This window comes from Pelodiscus sinensis, chromosome 3 (genome assembly GCF_049634645.1).
Source record: "Pelodiscus sinensis isolate JC-2024 chromosome 3, ASM4963464v1, whole genome shotgun sequence".
Lineage (NCBI taxonomy): Eukaryota > Metazoa > Chordata > Testudines > Trionychidae > Pelodiscus > Pelodiscus sinensis.
The window spans coordinates 120547765-120564175 of NC_134713.1; the positions used below are offsets into that span (position 1 = coordinate 120547765).

General features: G+C 40.0%; 1 protein-coding gene across 1 annotated transcript; it reads left to right on the forward strand.

Moving 5' to 3' along the window:
• Positions 1–6110: 6110 nt before the first annotated feature.
• LOC102458608 (sulfotransferase 6B1-like) lies at positions 6111–16050 on the forward strand. Its single transcript, XM_006121967.4, has 7 exons — positions 6111–6312; positions 8332–8471; positions 11104–11193; positions 11808–11934; positions 12879–12973; positions 13897–14053; positions 15119–16050. Exons 1-7 carry the CDS (start codon positions 6111–6113, stop codon positions 15247–15249), a joined length of 942 nt encoding a protein of 313 aa, XP_006122029.2. The 3' UTR covers positions 15250–16050.
• The last annotated feature ends 361 nt before the right edge of the window (positions 16051–16411 follow it).

Genomic DNA, 16411 nt, shown 5'->3' on the forward strand with positions numbered 1-16411 from the left:
AATTTGACTTTGTCCTGTACTGTAGACATGCCCTGACTGAGGTCATGTTTAAAAAAATAAACTTTTGTCTCAGTAGGGATGGTCACTATCCACTGATTCCTGTGATTATACTTACATTTAATATGAGAGCTCTTTGCCTAAGTAAGATTTTTATATTATTTTAATAACAGCATTTCAGGCAAACCAAATTAACCTAACACCAAAATTTATTTATGGAAAATTTATTGCAAAATTTGCCCAGTGTAACTTCCAGAAGTTCTTGCTTGAAAATTCCATTACTATCTGCTGGACATTTCTAAATTACCTGGTTGTCATTTCCATAGAAAATATCAATGGTTATCTACAGTCATCTAAAAATATGAGACAGTGGGCTTTTGAATTAATTCACTCTTTCTAGACTGCACACTAGCTTATTTTGAAAGGTGTTATCGAATACAGCAGTAGATTCATAGAGCCAAATTCTCTGCTAGTGTCAATTGACAGTATTAATTTAGGCTTCTAGCCGTCATCTCTGTTTGGTCAGGGAGCCATTTCTATTTCCCTCTAGACTGGAAATTTATGCTGCAGTAGTCCTGCGATTCACTGTGATTATTTTTTAGGGACACCTGACCAGACAGCCTTCACTAAGCAAAATACATTTATTTTAGGACAAAAGGATTGCAGAAAAAAAATATCATAAAACAAGGAAAGATCTAACTATACTAATCTTACGAGAGACCTCCCCTCCCCACCATACCATCTTTCTTAAGGATATGTTGGTAGATTCCAGTCCTTTAGTTGCTTCAACAGATTTGTCCTCTTGGTTAAAAGTTTATGTTAATTTGTTAGATCAAACAAGTCCCTCAATCTTCTTAAACTGACATTTTATACCATTTTGGGGCCTTTAAATAAATGGAGATGCCTATCTGCTAGAACTGGAAGGGACCTTGAAAGGTCATTGAGTCCAGTCCCCTGCCTTCACAGCAGGACCAAGTACCATCCCTGACAGATTTTGCTCCAGATCCCTAAATGGCCTCCTCAAAGATTGAACTCACAACTTGGGGTTTTGCAGGCCAATGCTCAAACCACTGAGCTATCCCTCCTCTCCCCCCACTTCCCTGAAACAGGCAAAATCAGTCAAAGCCCTTTTCCCTAGGTTGTAAAGCTTCCAAGGCAGGATATCTGCTTAAAGAGGATAGGGAGTAGGGATGGTAAAATTAGATTAATCAACTAATCGAATAGTTGATGGAATTTCTATCGACTATTTGATTAGTAGATAAGGGCATGTCCACTTTGAAATGTAGCAAGAGCTCGCCTGGCTTTTGCTACATTTCAAAGGAGGAAGTGCCACGTGGCTTCTGCCTTTGAAATGCACAAAAGCCCTAGTAGGGGCTCTTGTGTATTTCAAAGACTGAAATTCTGCATGGAGCCTGGAGCCAGTGGGGGACTCAGAGTCCCCCGCTGGTCCCGGGCTCCATGGCGCTTCTACTTTGAAATGTACAAGAGCTCCACAGGAACTCTTGTGCATTTCAAAGACTGAAACACTGCATGGATCCTGAGGCCAGCAGGGGACTCTGAGTCCCCCGCTGGTCCCAGGCTCCTTGCGGCGCTTCTGCTTTGAAATGTACAAGATCCCCAGTGGGGACTCTTGTACAAAGGTAGAACACTGCTGCTGTGCCCCTGCTCCCTCCCACAGAGTTGGAGCTGGGGGGGACTGGCTTTTAAGCCATCTCCCCCAGCACCTCTTCCTCTTCCTCCCGCACTTGCTGCCTCTTTCTGATAGAGGCAGGAAGGGGGGGAAGCAAGTAGTCGACTAGTGCTTATCGGATAGTCTACTAGTCAGTTAATCACTTACATCCCTAATAGGGAGTTTGCATAAATCACCCCATAGTGATTCCAGGTTCCATGGAAAATCCACTCAGCATCTCAGGAACACACACATATCTAATGCTAGTAGGTGAGGCCTGTCATTAATCAGGCAAAGTCATTTTCCGTAGATTACATTTATAGGAAAGTTCAAGAAATTAAATAGATGTAATAAAAATTTCTATTAATGTGCTAGAAAAAGGGAAGTAAATGAAGTAATCCTACTAAGTAAACCTTCTAAGTTGTAAATAAGTAGGATTTCAACTTTAAACTTTCTTCATTTTATTGAATAATTACCATATGTGGTAAATTTGAATGAGAAACTCATAAAGCTTCCATTACTTTTTCATAACTAATCTGAATTATTTTGTGATTTGTAAGAGTAAAAATTTTCTTTGCACTAAAATGACAGTCCAATAAGCAACTTGATTTTAATTTTGTTAGCAATTTTTTTAATGAATTTTAATCATAATAGTCATGACTTTTTTCTAATGAAAAACAAAAATAATATTTAAACCTTTCACCCAGTATATTCTGGTGTAAAAAGTAGTGCATTCAGCTAATTTAAGCAACAGGATTGTGTATGCAAAATTTGGTATCTGTAGGTAATCCTGAAGTATGATTTTATGTTGCGTAAACAAATCCACAAAGAAACAAACTCTTCAAAATATATAATAGATGTATTGATGGAAAGGTTTATGAATAGTCTACATGCCCATAGCATCTGGCTCATCTCAATACAATAGTCTTTGAAGCTTTCACATTACCAGAATCTGGCTCTACAAAAATGCAGATCGCATTTACAAAGTTGATACAATAGTTTCAATGCTAAGCCAGTGTTCATCTTCTGTCTCAATGGCAGCTTCATTGCAGCCAAATGACCTGCACTGGGAGAGAATTTGGCTGATACTGTTTAGCTATTTTAGGATTGCCACAAACTCTGAAACCTTTATGAGACTTCTAGAACATTATTACTCACTTATTTCCATGGCCCAATGCTGCTCTTAATGCTGTACATTTTCCTGTTCTCTCATGGGCCCTCAGAATTTTGACTTACTCTGTACAGGATGAATCCTAGCCCCAGTGAAGACAATGACAAAGCTCCCATTGACTTCAGTTCTTCTAGGATTTCACTCACAATTTTCATGATTTTAGCTTATGGAAGTTAGTCCCTCCTGAATTGGGCCCATTATTAATTATATTTTAATAATTAATTATTACTGATGTTATAATAGTGACGAGATTGGGCCTTTATTCTTTTAAGAGCTATACAGACAAACAATAAAAGCCACTCTCTGTTCCAAAGAGTTGCACTTTAGAGATATAGCTACACTTTAAAGGCTGTGGATAGGCTAGTATGCCCAAGAGTGCTTGAATCCAGCTAATAGGAATAACAGTAGAAGCGAAAAGAAGCACAGCGTGCAAGCTTCAGAAAAGGATCATGAGTTGAACACATTCCCAGGGTCCATGCTGGGCTTGAACTACATACACTGAAGCCTGCTCTTCAGTGTTTTTAATTGTTCTTACTTGGGCCAGCTGGATTCAAGCTAGCTCAAGTAGGCTAGCCCATGAACACTTTCCTCTGTGCAGATATTTCACTAGGAGGGTGAAGAAACACTGGAATGGGTTACCTAGGGAGGTGGTGGAATCTCCATCCCTAGAGGTTTTTAAGTCCAGGCTTGACAAAGCCCTGGCTGGGATGCTTTAGTTAGGGTTGGTCCTGCTTTGAGCAGGTGGTTGGACTCTATGACCTCCTGAGGTCTCTTCCAGCCCTAGAGTTCTATGATTCTATGATTTTGTATATCCTTAATTTAAGACCAGATGGAACTGATGATTGAAAAAAAAGAAGAGTAGGATTGTGGAGGGGGGGGGGGGGGACAATACCATGTAGTTGTGTTAGTCTGTATCGGCAGAAACAATGACGAGTCCTGTGGCACCATAAAGACAAACAGATTTATTTGGTTGTAAGCTTTTGTGAGTAAAAACCATTTTGTCAGATGCACCTGATGAAGTGGCTTTTACCCACAACCGAATATCATGACAATAATTTTAACTTATTTTTTTCTTAGACTAGCTGTGTGCACAATTTGTAGGTAGGTATTGAGGATATAGTTGGGAGGCAGGTTGTTTGTTTGTTGTTAACAGAGACAAATACAGAGATCAGAAGCAGTAGTCAGTTCACTGTTAGCCTAGCTATTATCAGTTGTCAGTGTGCTATAGGTATCATGGCTGAAGCCCACTAACTTACCCTGCAAAGATCCATTTTCAGGGAGCAGCCCAGATAAGGCATTGTTCTCCTAGGCCTTTTGGAGGTAGAGTGATGGATTTCATTACACTGGATATTGCCAAGTGCGCTAAACTTTGTAATTCTCCACTTTTTGTAAACACCTTTTTATAAGCTTAAACAAGATTATAGTCCGCTGCCAACCTCCCCTGTTGACATTTGGTACATTCAGAAAGCCCTGTGAATCTGCACATTTATATAATCTATATAACTTATTGTGCTCTCTCCCAATCTCTCAGCAAAGGTTTAATAGTGGAATGCTGTACTGAGCGCTCATATTACTGAGACTTTATCAAGCCTTTTGTCAATACCCCGAATTCTCCTTCAAATCTCTTTTTGTAGCTGGCTTTCTACCACTAATCTCCATTCTGGCATGACCTACTCATATTGTTGTGACTGATCATAGAAATCCATCCATAAGAAAATGTCCAAAGGCTCCCTTCTGCAGACATACCTTCAGGAGTGAAATCCTTTAAGATTTCCCTCATAGATCCCACAGGGTAGAGTTTGAAATGAAACGGGCTGTGATTCCAACACTAAAGCCCACACCTTAATATGTTCTCAGTTCTTTTTTGAAGAATTTAAGGAAGCCCTGTGCAGACAGGAGAAGAGTTTAAGGAGGGAGTCAGAAGTCTTTAAATAAGGGAGTGCGATTGTGGGAATGGGATTTAGTGAATGAGAAGAGTGGGATTTATTGCTGAGGGGAATACAATATGAGAAAGGCTGAGACCATAAATATTCCCAAGGGCAGAGATTTTAGCCTCATCGGAGTCAATGGGAGTTTTGCCTTTGAGTTCATTGAAGCCAGGATTTCATCCCTTGCCACACACACTAAAAGGTTTATATGAATACAAACATGACAATTAATAAATCATTATGCATTAATTAAAGAAAAAATCACCCAACCACCAGACAAGACTTGAGAAAATGTTTGTACAAGAGTCCCCACTGGGGATTTGTACCCTGAAGGCCACCAAATGGAGGTTCTGGTGACTCACCCTAGCAGGAGAATTCTGCAGCCTTACCCAGGCTATATCTAGACTGCAGGCTTCTTTTGGAAGAAGCTTTTCCAGAAGAGGTCTTCTGGAAAAATTTATTCCAAAAGAGAGCACGCACACAGAAAAAGTGCACCGAAAAAGCGATCTGCTTTTTCGAAAGATTGTGTCCAGATTTATTGAACACTATCTTGCATTTAAGTTGTGATTACTACAAACAGAGTGGCCACCAGGGCACCTGTGCTTTTTCCTGGAGGCCTCTTCTTTCGAAAGAACTCCCTCTTCCCCATTCACACATGCCTTTTTCTGAAAGAGCTCTTTCGAAAAAATGCTTCTTCCTCATAGAAAGAGGTTTAGTGCTGTCAGAAAAACTCCTGCGTTCTTTCAACTTTCTGTCGAAAGAACGCAATTTTGCAGTGTGGACATAAGGGTATTTTTTCCAGAAAAAATGGTGTTTTTCTGGAAAAAATCTGCAGCGTAGACATCCCTGCAGAGACCACTTCTCTTTCCCATTCTCAGCAACTCAGCTCTCAAGGCTCAAGAATGATGTGACTGTGAAATGGAAAACCCCATTGTAACAAATATATAAAAGGGCAGGGTCACCATGGGAACCCTGGTATTGGGCACTGTACAATCTAAACAGGAAGCTGGCAGCTCTGTAATTTTCTGCATGGCATGAATGTATTACATACACGTGCGCTATGCACTCATTCTACACCAGTTTTTTACGTGTGATGTTTTGAAATTATATAAGAGTTTGGCATAAGAAGCAATTTAATTCCCTTGTTTCCCTCTTTTGGCCTGTCCAACTCCTATTGATGTCAATGACAGGACTGTAAAGGACTCCAATAGGATCTAGATCAGGCTTTTTGTCTGGGGCTGTATTTCCCTGAACAGGGAGGAGTGAAGCATTGTTCACTTGATCCATAAAAGGTAGTCTGTGCCCATCTCTGTCTGCATCAAGCTTTACATCAAGAGAGAGAAGAATGTCGAACCATAGGAAAAAATTCATTGAACTGGTGGATAAGGCAATGGCTGCTGGTGATACAATGAACGAGGAGGATCTGCTTTTTTCTTACAAGGGGATTCTCTATCCCACCACTGTGTGCAGTCCTGAAATATTCAAGGCTCTTGAATCCTTTGAAGCCAGGCAGGAGGATGTGATCCTAACAGGATATCCTAAATCAGGTGAATATATTTTGTTTGCTAAGGAAATATAAGGTGTAATATGAATATATTATAAATAATCAGACTGTAGTTAAAACAGTGAGAGAATTGTTTCCATTTATAAATAACAACTTTGGTTATGATGATATGGCAATGAGAACAATTCATATGAACAAGAGAAGAAAAATTACTTACCTCATATTCCTTTCCAAAGGAATGCCATTGCTAGTGGCTTTTTCAATATTATGGTAAATGCACAGGTCAGGAAAATCAAACTGATGTTTTTCACAGTAAACATAACTCACTTTTGTGGTGCCTATAGAGTGAACTTGTTAGATTTGCAACATTTACAAATAAGTATTTTTGCATAAATTTTAACATTTGGTTTCCTCATCTGCAATATTCTTTAGGGTTTTTTCTTGCACCTTCCTATTTACAAAATTGCAGTCTCCTGAAGCTTCTTGAAAAATTGAAATGTTAGGATTGTGAAATCATGCAAAGTGAATAATTCTCCATGAATTCTAGTAATTTTTTCCGTACATTGATTTCATTCACTTCTAGTCGGGTGATAAAACTGAAAATTATTTTCTATGAAAATTTAAAGGCAGGATTTATTGCCAGAAGAAGTCACTGATGTGAAAAGCTTATGAAGATTTAAAAAGGATAGTACATTTACATGGAAGACAAGAATATGTGGTTATCATAAGTATGATAATATTTTTGGAAAGTATTTTCAATTTAATGATTCATGGCTTAAGCCAATCTCTAAGGGTGTGTGTACATAGCAACATTATTTCAAAATAACTAGCCTTATTTCAAAATAATGTATTCTGTGTCTACACAGGAGGCAATTATTTTAAAATAATGTCAAAATACTGTCAAGCTGGAGTACTTCTTACTCCGACTCCTATAACCCTCATTGTACAAGGAATAAGGGAAGTTGGATGAAGAGTGCTCTATTTCGAAATAAGTGATGTGTAGATGCTCCGAATTTCAAAATAAGCTATGTAACTGACATAGCTCAATTTGCATAGCTTATTCCGCGTTAAGCCCTGCCTGTAGACGGACACTAAGTATTAGATGAGAATAGCACTCATAGACATCAATTCCATGGGTGCTTCAGGGTTGGAGCACCCATGAAGAAAAATTATTAAGTACTCAGCACCCATCAGCAGCCCCCCCACCATCAGCTCCCCTCTTCCCTCAATGCTTCTTGCCCACCAGTGGGCCCCAGAGATCAGCGTCTTCCTCTCCTTCCCCATGCCTCCTCCCCACCATGATCAGCTATTTTGTGGCATTCAGGAGGTTGAGGGGGAGACACATGAGGACGCAGTGTGCTCAAGTGAGGGGGCAGAACTGGGTGGGAAGGGGCAGGGTTAGGGAGGGATCTTAAGGAAAAGGGTTAAGTGGGGGTGGGGCCTTGGGGAGAGCTGGGGGTTGGGCAGCCTTCCCCCCCAGCACTTTTGAAAGTCTTTTAAGGGAGTTGTGTGACTATGAGAGAATGTACTAAAACTGCTCCCTGTTGACTTTCCAACCCACCATCTGAAGGCTTGTATATACTTAAAAACTAACACCACAGATATTAGCTACTCTGATGGGAGGGGATTCTCCCACTGTAGATAATCCACATCCCCAAGAGGAGGCAGCTAGACTGACAGAAAAATTTGCCAATTGACCTAGCACGGGCTAAATGGGGAGTTACACTGATTTAATTAAACTGCTTAGGGGTATGGATTTTTCACTCCTCTGGTCAATTTAGATAATCCAGCCTAAATTTCTACTGTAGATCAGGTCTCAGAAATTTTATATTTAGACCATATTTTGTGGTGCAGGTCAATATCAGTGAGTATACCCATGTTCATCACAGTAAGAAAAAAGAAACATTTCCTTTATTAGAAAAGATTTTAATTTATTTAGCTATTTCAACCTCATTGATTTTTTCTTATCTATTAGTTAATAAACTGTACAAATCTCTCCAGTTGCTGTATATGTATTCAAACCAAGAAACTATTTTTAAAATTCAATTCTGTGTATTTTAAGGTACCAATTGGGTTGGCCAGATCTTAACTGATTTGGTAAGAACATCTGCAGAGAATAACAAAGATGAAACAAATAGCCTGAAAGATGAGGAACTAGAAGAATTTCCTTACCTTGAAGTTGGAGATATAGAGAAATATCAGGTGAGGAGTGAGGACCTGATTCTCAAAGGTATTTAGGTGTCTAACTCCCATTGAAATTAATAGGTGTTATGCACCAATATACCTTTGAGACTCTGGGCCAGAATATTTTCTGAAATTGCTCAGATGTACTTTTTCACGTATCATTGTTGACATCATGGTATGTGAAATACCTATCCAAATAAAGACCTCTGGACAACTATGGCAAATGCTGTGACTAGGATAAATCCTGCACGTGCCATCCAATTCAGGGGGAAAGGCTGGTAAATGGGCATCCCGAAAGAGCTGAGGAGAACACATATTAATAACAATTACATGAGACATTTACAAAAACTCAATCATATTATTCCAAATGGAGTATAAGAAAGAGTTCCATGCAACATCAATTACAAAGACCATGGAATAGAATGCAGGACCTGGGGTGAGCCCCACAAAGATTCTTAGGTGCAATCCACAAAACTGCATGGCTGCCACCTAATCCTGTAGGTGCCCAAACTCAAACATCCCCTAAGTTTTTGCAGTAACAGTTCACTAGGCATTCAGTCATGTGCACGGCTGCTTCCCTAGGCATCCAAATGTCGTCTTCCCCACTAAGCTCTTGTGCGGTCCACAAACTGGAGAAGATACCTAGCGGGTGTGCTGAGTCCAAGCTGGAAGGTGTTCTCAAGAAGCCACCTTGATCTGCCCAAAATGAGTGGAGAAGGAGAGACCTGCCTCCCTTATATTCCTTAGTCCTGCAGAATGTGGAAGACCAATGGTTCAAGTCCACCCACTACCTGATGAGGAGAAAGGATCTGAACAGAAATTGGCCACCTTTCGGGTGACTGCTCTGATCACTGGACTATGGGCTTTTCTTATGTGGGCCTCCTTTAATCTCTCAGGGTACGTCTACGCTACCCCCCTAGTTCAAACTAGGGAGACTAATGAGGGCGACCGAAATTGCAAATGAAGTGCAGGATTTAAATATCCCGCCCTTCATTAGCATGTTCCCGGGCGGTCGCCATTTTGGAAACTGACTAGCCTGGAATAACTGCCTGTGTCTACACGTGGCAGTGAAATGGGAGTTCGAAGTAAACCCCTAACTCGAATTAGCTGTTACTCCTCGTGGAATGAGTTTTAACAGCTAATTCGAGTTAAGGGGTTTACTTCGAACTCCCGTTTCACTGCCGCGTGTAGACACGGACAGTTATTCCGGACTAGTCAGTTTCCAAAATGGCGACCGCCCGGGAACATGCTAATGAAGCACGGGATATTTAAATCCTGTGCTTCATTTGCAATTTCAGTCGCCCTCATTAGTCTCCCTAGTTTGAACTAGGGGACTAGTGTAGACATACCCTCATAGAAGTTGTTCCACTTTAATTAAATAATTTCACTACTTAAGTATTAAGTAGGTGAGAAAAAGGAAGTCATTCTACAGTCCACTGATTAGCACACTCATATGAACGGAGGGTGATCCTTGTTCAAACCCAAAGGCACCATTTCAGGAGGGCAGTGGGGCCGGAGGGGAGGGGAGCAGCTGCGTGTACTGGGACACTGCTTGATTTTCTTCCCATTCCCCTGATTATCAGGGAACAAGGAGAAAATACATGGATTCTATGAATTATTCCTCTACTCCCTCCCTTCACCAGCCAGGAGTGAGAGACATGCACAGAAGCCATATACTTTCCCTTCACTTCCTGATAGTCAGGGGAATGGGAAGAAAAGCAAGCAGCATCCTGGTACACATGGATGTTGCCTCCCCACCTTTTTAAAAGGACACCCTTGTTCGCTTCGTCAGCCACAGGAGAGAGTTGAACTGGGAGGTCTCATATATCCTCAGTGAGTACCCTCATCACGGGACTAAAGACTGAAAGGGAGGCGTTCCTTCTCCTCCTTGTTTCAATCTTGACACCCTTCTACACCGCAGTTGTTTTAATGTACATCTAGGCAGTTTCTGGTCACACCTACCAGATCAAGCCCAGCATACTGTCAAACTGTCTGGAACATCACAAGAGCATGAGTCCCAACCTCTGGACAAATTAAGACTGAAGGCACAAAATCCCAGTCTGGCTGTAAACTCTATACTTAGAGTGTGTCCAGACTGCACCGTTTTTCTGGAATAACGGCATGGATTTGTCAAAAACAAATTGTGTCAAATCAACCTAATAGTTTTCTTTGATAAGGTAACAAGTCTTGTGAATGGTAGAAGCAGTAGATGTGATATATCTTTGACGTTAGTAGGGCTGTTGATACTATCTTGCACGATCTTTTCATTAAAAAACACTAGGGAAATACAACCTAGAATGAGCAATTATAAGGCAACCATTCCCAAGGAGTTGTTATCTGGTTCATAGTCAATGCATATGATGAAGTAGGTCTTTGCCCATGAAAACTTATGCTCTAATAAATCTATTAGTCTATAAGGTGCCATGGGACTTCTAGTTGTTTATGCAGATTAATTCTAACACAGCTACCCCTCTGATACTTGCATTCAGGGGTGTCTATAGATTAGACACTGGTCCCAGAACAATCACAGAACTCCTAAAACACGAAAACTTTCCAGAGCCCTGGAGTATTTTGGCATAGAGTTACTGAAAATGTAATGTAACATTAATTAAATTGTCTGCTTTCCTTCTTCTTTCAATTTGTATTAAAGCGGATGGAGAAATTACCTTCTAGAAGAGTTATATTTACTCATCTCCTTCCTCACAATCTACCTGAGTCCATCTTCAAGAATAAAGCCAAGGTGAGAGCTCATTCAAATGTCTGGTAGGCATACACCCATCAATAGAATTTTCAGGCCCCTTTAGACTTCCATTGTCATTTTCAAAGTCTACTTACTAGGTATGGAGATTTGGCCATGTTTGGGGCCTGGTCCTCTGTTACAGAATAGCCACTTCACACCACACCACAGTGAAATCCAACAGTAAAGATGGCATCTCCAGAACTATGAGGATCACTCAGTGGAAGAGGGATCCTCCAGTGATAGAAAAGAATTGCTACCGTCGACTGTGGATGGCATTTCATTGGGTGTCACTAGTGAGTGGGACTTCAATGTGGACGGGGATTGAGTGTCATTTATTTATTTTTCCAATAAGACCTCTGAATTTGCCCCTTTAACTTTTAATCAAGTTTTCTTTAAGAAGGTTCACTAACCCAAAGGGATGAAGGAGTCTTGTTTCAGACAGAGCACATGTAAATTGTGTATAATTTGGGGAGATCAGGAGAAACACATATAGGATCACATCGTTAATTCTGTATCTAATTCCTAAGAGCCAGGAAATTGATACTGCAGTTTTGCTATGTCTACCTCCAGAAATCTACATGCATATAATATATATATATATATTAATTTTCTAGATACTGGTGCTTGTTCGAAATCCCAAAGATGTAGCTACATCTTTTTACCACTTTACCAATGGCCTGTCTCCACTTCCCTCTTATGAGACCTGGGATGAATTCTTCACAGATTTCATGACTGGAAAAAGTACTGTTCCTTTATCTATCTATGCCTATTATTTAGTGTGTAGAAGAAATATGAAAATATGGAATCAGTTAACCAGATTCGTTATGTTTTTTAAATTGTATTTTATCACAAAAATGACAGAGGCTAAGAGAAGGATTTTTTAAAATCCAGACAAATTTCTTTAAGAAGTGGCTTGTGGTGGGAACATGTCCCATTTTTATAAAAATCACTGAGGACAGGGAGGAAACAATGTCATAGGAACAAAGTAGAGTTTATAGAGAAGTCCACACTGATGAGACTGCATCAAGGCTAAAGTTCTGTGAATAGGGTGGGTTAGAACTCCCCTGACCCTTCACTTGTAGGAAATGATTTTGAGGAAGATACCTCCAGAATGCGTTTGGTGATACATTTATGTTGCCGTCTAAATGAGTGGAAGGGAATTGACAAAAAATCTTCATCACACACACATACACACTGTCAGCAGGGAAACCCTTCCCCACCCCCGGTTTGAAAAGTCCACAGACATGACTTTTAGTTTAGCCTTCCACATATCAGCCTATTGTTGGCAAATGCACAAATAGCAAATGATTTTTTTTAAAGCACAGTAAATAACTGAAAACATTAAAACCCAGGCAAACCAACCTACCTGTATCTCTCCCCCTATTTCATAGTTAAGAGATAACAATTAATTTCTAATACAAAGTATTTGGGGAATTAAAGGAACACTAAGTAAAACTCCTAAAATTCTGGTACCTAGAACCGGACTAAATCTTACTATGTATTTGCTGGGATAATAAATATCATATTCTAACAATCTTCTTCAAGTATCCTGAGATTATGCTGCCTGGCAGAGGGGTCAGTCTGAAATTCTAACCATCAGTCAAGACTTTAATAAATAAACTCAGTCTTCAGCCACTATTCATGTTAATAATTATTAACATATATGATTCCTTGGTGTCCTCCAGTGCCTTGGGGCTCATACTTTGACTATATTTGTGAATGGAGCAAGCATGTTGACAGTGAAAATGTTATGACAATAACCTATGAAGAACTGAAAGAGGTGAGATTAACACTTTTATACTCCAGGCAACATTTGTTACTGAAGAAGTAAATTACACAGATTATTTTTTGAGTGAACTCTAAAGCACCAATCACATGACATAGAGTAGCCAAAATATTAATCTATTGATTTTGGATAACATTTTCTCTGAAATGTCAATGAGATTTTCCCTTGATTTCCCTTTCCCCCCCATTTTCTGATCAGCTCTAGTATGTGGCACTAAAACCTTTTTAAAGCTTAGTTCCCAGATAACTGATATGCATACAACTGTATGGGCGTGATAGACAGCTAAGAGAACTACTCATTTATATTGTGCTCTCAGCTAAGTAGAGACTACCGTTTTCCTCACACTGGGTGCAATTCTCATCTATACAGAGGGCCAGCAGAAGAGCTATATATTACTTCAGTCATACTGAAGCTATCTAAGCAGACTACATGAAAATATGGAGCTAGCTATAGTAAGTAGAAATGGCACAGAAATGAAACAATGCATACAGGCAGTCCCCGGGTTACATGGATCTGACTTACATCGGATCCCTACTTACAAACGGGTGAGGCAACCCCACACTAGCTGCTTCCCCCCAGCAGACCAGGGAGACGCGAAGCTAGCGCCCCCCCCCCAGCAGACCAGGGAGACGCGAAGCTAGCGCCCCCCCTCCCACAGCAGACCAGGGAGACGCGGAGCGGCTTTTCTCAGCAGACACCTCAGCTTGAGAATAAAGGACTGAGGGAAGTGAGGTGTGGGAGAATAAAACTGAGCTCTGGAGAAATGTTTGGCTAGAGTTTCCCCTACAATATGTACCAGTTCCGACTTACATACAAATTCAACTTAAGAACAAACCTACAGTCCCTATCTTGTACGTAACCCGGGGACTGCCTGTATTGTTTGAATAACATTCAATGTGCAACCTTCCTCTTTCCAGAACAGGGAGTTGGGAGTGAAAAAGATAGCCGAATTCTTCGGGTTATCCCTGACTGAGGAACAGCTTCAAGTGGTTGCAGATCAGAGCAGTTTCCAAGCTATGAAAGAGAATGCCCACAAAACCCATGGTGCATTGGGCAACGTTCTCTTCCGCAAAGGTGAATTCCTAAGAAGTTCCAAAGATGCAACAACTACCTCCTAGGAGTTTTGGCAAATCATCTCCTACTTCTTTTTGCACACACAACGAGTACATCTACACAGCAACATTATTTTGAAATAAGTAGTGTTATTTCGAAATAACTTGGTCTGCATCTACACAGCAGGCAGTTATTTCGAAATAATGTCAAAATACGGTCAAGCTGGAGGACTGCTTATTCGGCCTCCTGTAACCCTCGTTATACGAGAAGTAAGGGGAGTCGGAGGAAGAGTGCTCTTTTCAAAATAAGGGCTGTGTAAACACTCCCAATTTCAAAATAAGCTATTTTGAAAAAAGAGGTCTAACATGGGGAATACCAGTTAAAATGAGGTAAAATCTGAATAAGGACAAGTTGGAAATTACTTGGACAAGTTAGATGTTTTTACATCACCAGGGCCTGACGAAATGCATCCTAGAATACTCAAAGAGCTGACTAAGGCGACATCTAAGTCATTAGTGATAATCTTAAAAAATCATGGGTGATGGAAGAGATTCCAGAGGACAGGAAAAGGGCAAAAATATAAAGAGGAAAATATGGACAACCTGTCAATTACAGACCAGTCAGCTTAACTTCAGTATCTGGAAATAATCAGTTGCACACATACAAAATGGGAAATAACTGCCTAGGAAGGAGAACTGCAGAAAAGGATTCGGGGGTCATAGTGGACCACAAGTTAAATATGAGGCAACAGTATAACACTGTTGCAAAAAAATTATCATTCTGGGAAGTATTAGCAGTAATGTTGTAAGCAAGACACAAGAGGTAATTCTTCCACTCTATTCACACTGAAAAGGCCTCAGCTGCAGTACTGTGTCCAGTTCTGGGTTCCATATTTCAGGAAACGTGGTGACATCAGCAGAAACACACTGAAGTAAAACTGAATCAGGAATACACTCCAGTTATCAAAACGTGATAAAAAAAACCCTCATCTTTTTTTTAAAAGAAAAAATAAAAATGCTAAATTCCTCATTTTTCAAGGGTTCTGTAGCTGTGTTCTATATAAACAATGATAATGTTTCTTTGTAGGTGGTGTTAGTGACTGGAAGAACCTTTTTAATGAAGATCAGAACCGAGAAATGGACAAAATGTTTGAGGAACGCCTAGCAAGAACTAAACTGGGAGGAAAGATGAAGTATGAGGTGTACTGTAAAGCCTGAGGACTATAATGACATTGCTAAAGCAAGAGTTCCCCACAATTCTATCAGATCCGTTGCATTACATGCACTAGAAAAATAGATAAAGTGATCCACATTTCTCTGACTATTTATAAATGATCATAACACCCAGCTCTTTTTACAGTCAAGCACATTCCTACTTTAAACTTCAGACCTTAGACTGCGTCCATTATCCAATGATACTGTAATTAATCATATCCATACTATTACTACATCTCTGGCACTATCACCTGGCAGACCCCCCCATTCCTGCACTACCCTCTTTCCCTTTACTGTTGCCTCATCTCATCCACCTCCATTACTCTTGCTAAAATATTTAACAACTAATGGGGTGTGGTAATATTTTTAAAAAAATGTTTTAAATGAGGCATCTTTTTCACTAAGAGATTTCTACCAAACAGAGGGACAGATTCAACTCTAGTTCAAGTCAATGCAAATCTTTCTATAAGAAGACCCATAATGAGCATTGATCAAGAGTTATTAAAATAAAAGGAACTCAATGTTTTCTGAAGGTTTTTCATTTCTCTGACAATAGTCTTAATGTAGGCCGGGAAATTTGCCTGCAGATTTCTGGTCATATTCCCCGCTGGTGTAAATGGGGAGAATGCATTTGGATTTGGAGGAATTATGCCCATTTACACCCACAAAAAATTTGGTTGTTAGTATCCCAAAACATATCAGCTTGATTCTCCTCCTCTTGTTTATATAGGTGCCAATCAGCAGCATCTCCACTAAAATCAGTGAAGTTACACAAGTACAACATTGGCAGGAGTCAGAGCAGAGTCAGGCCCTACACACATTTTCTTTGTGTTTCGTTCTTAACCCTTGCTTTTGTTGTTGCTATAATACAATTAAAACAATAGTCTACTAATGTCTTATATGATTCTCACTGGTTTCTCACACCTACACAGCACCGAAGTCAAACCTTGGTCACCTTAATCATGTGATTAGGCCACCTCATTGACTTCAATGAATGACTCAAGCAAGCAAGAGGACCTTTGAAAGTTGTCTATTTGTCTTGTAAAACCACTTAGTGTCAGACTGTTACATTTTGTATTAATAATCGATGTCCCATGCAGTTTTAAAATGGCTCCTCTGTTGGTCTCTCAGGGTATGTCAACATTGCATTCCTTCTTCAAAAGAG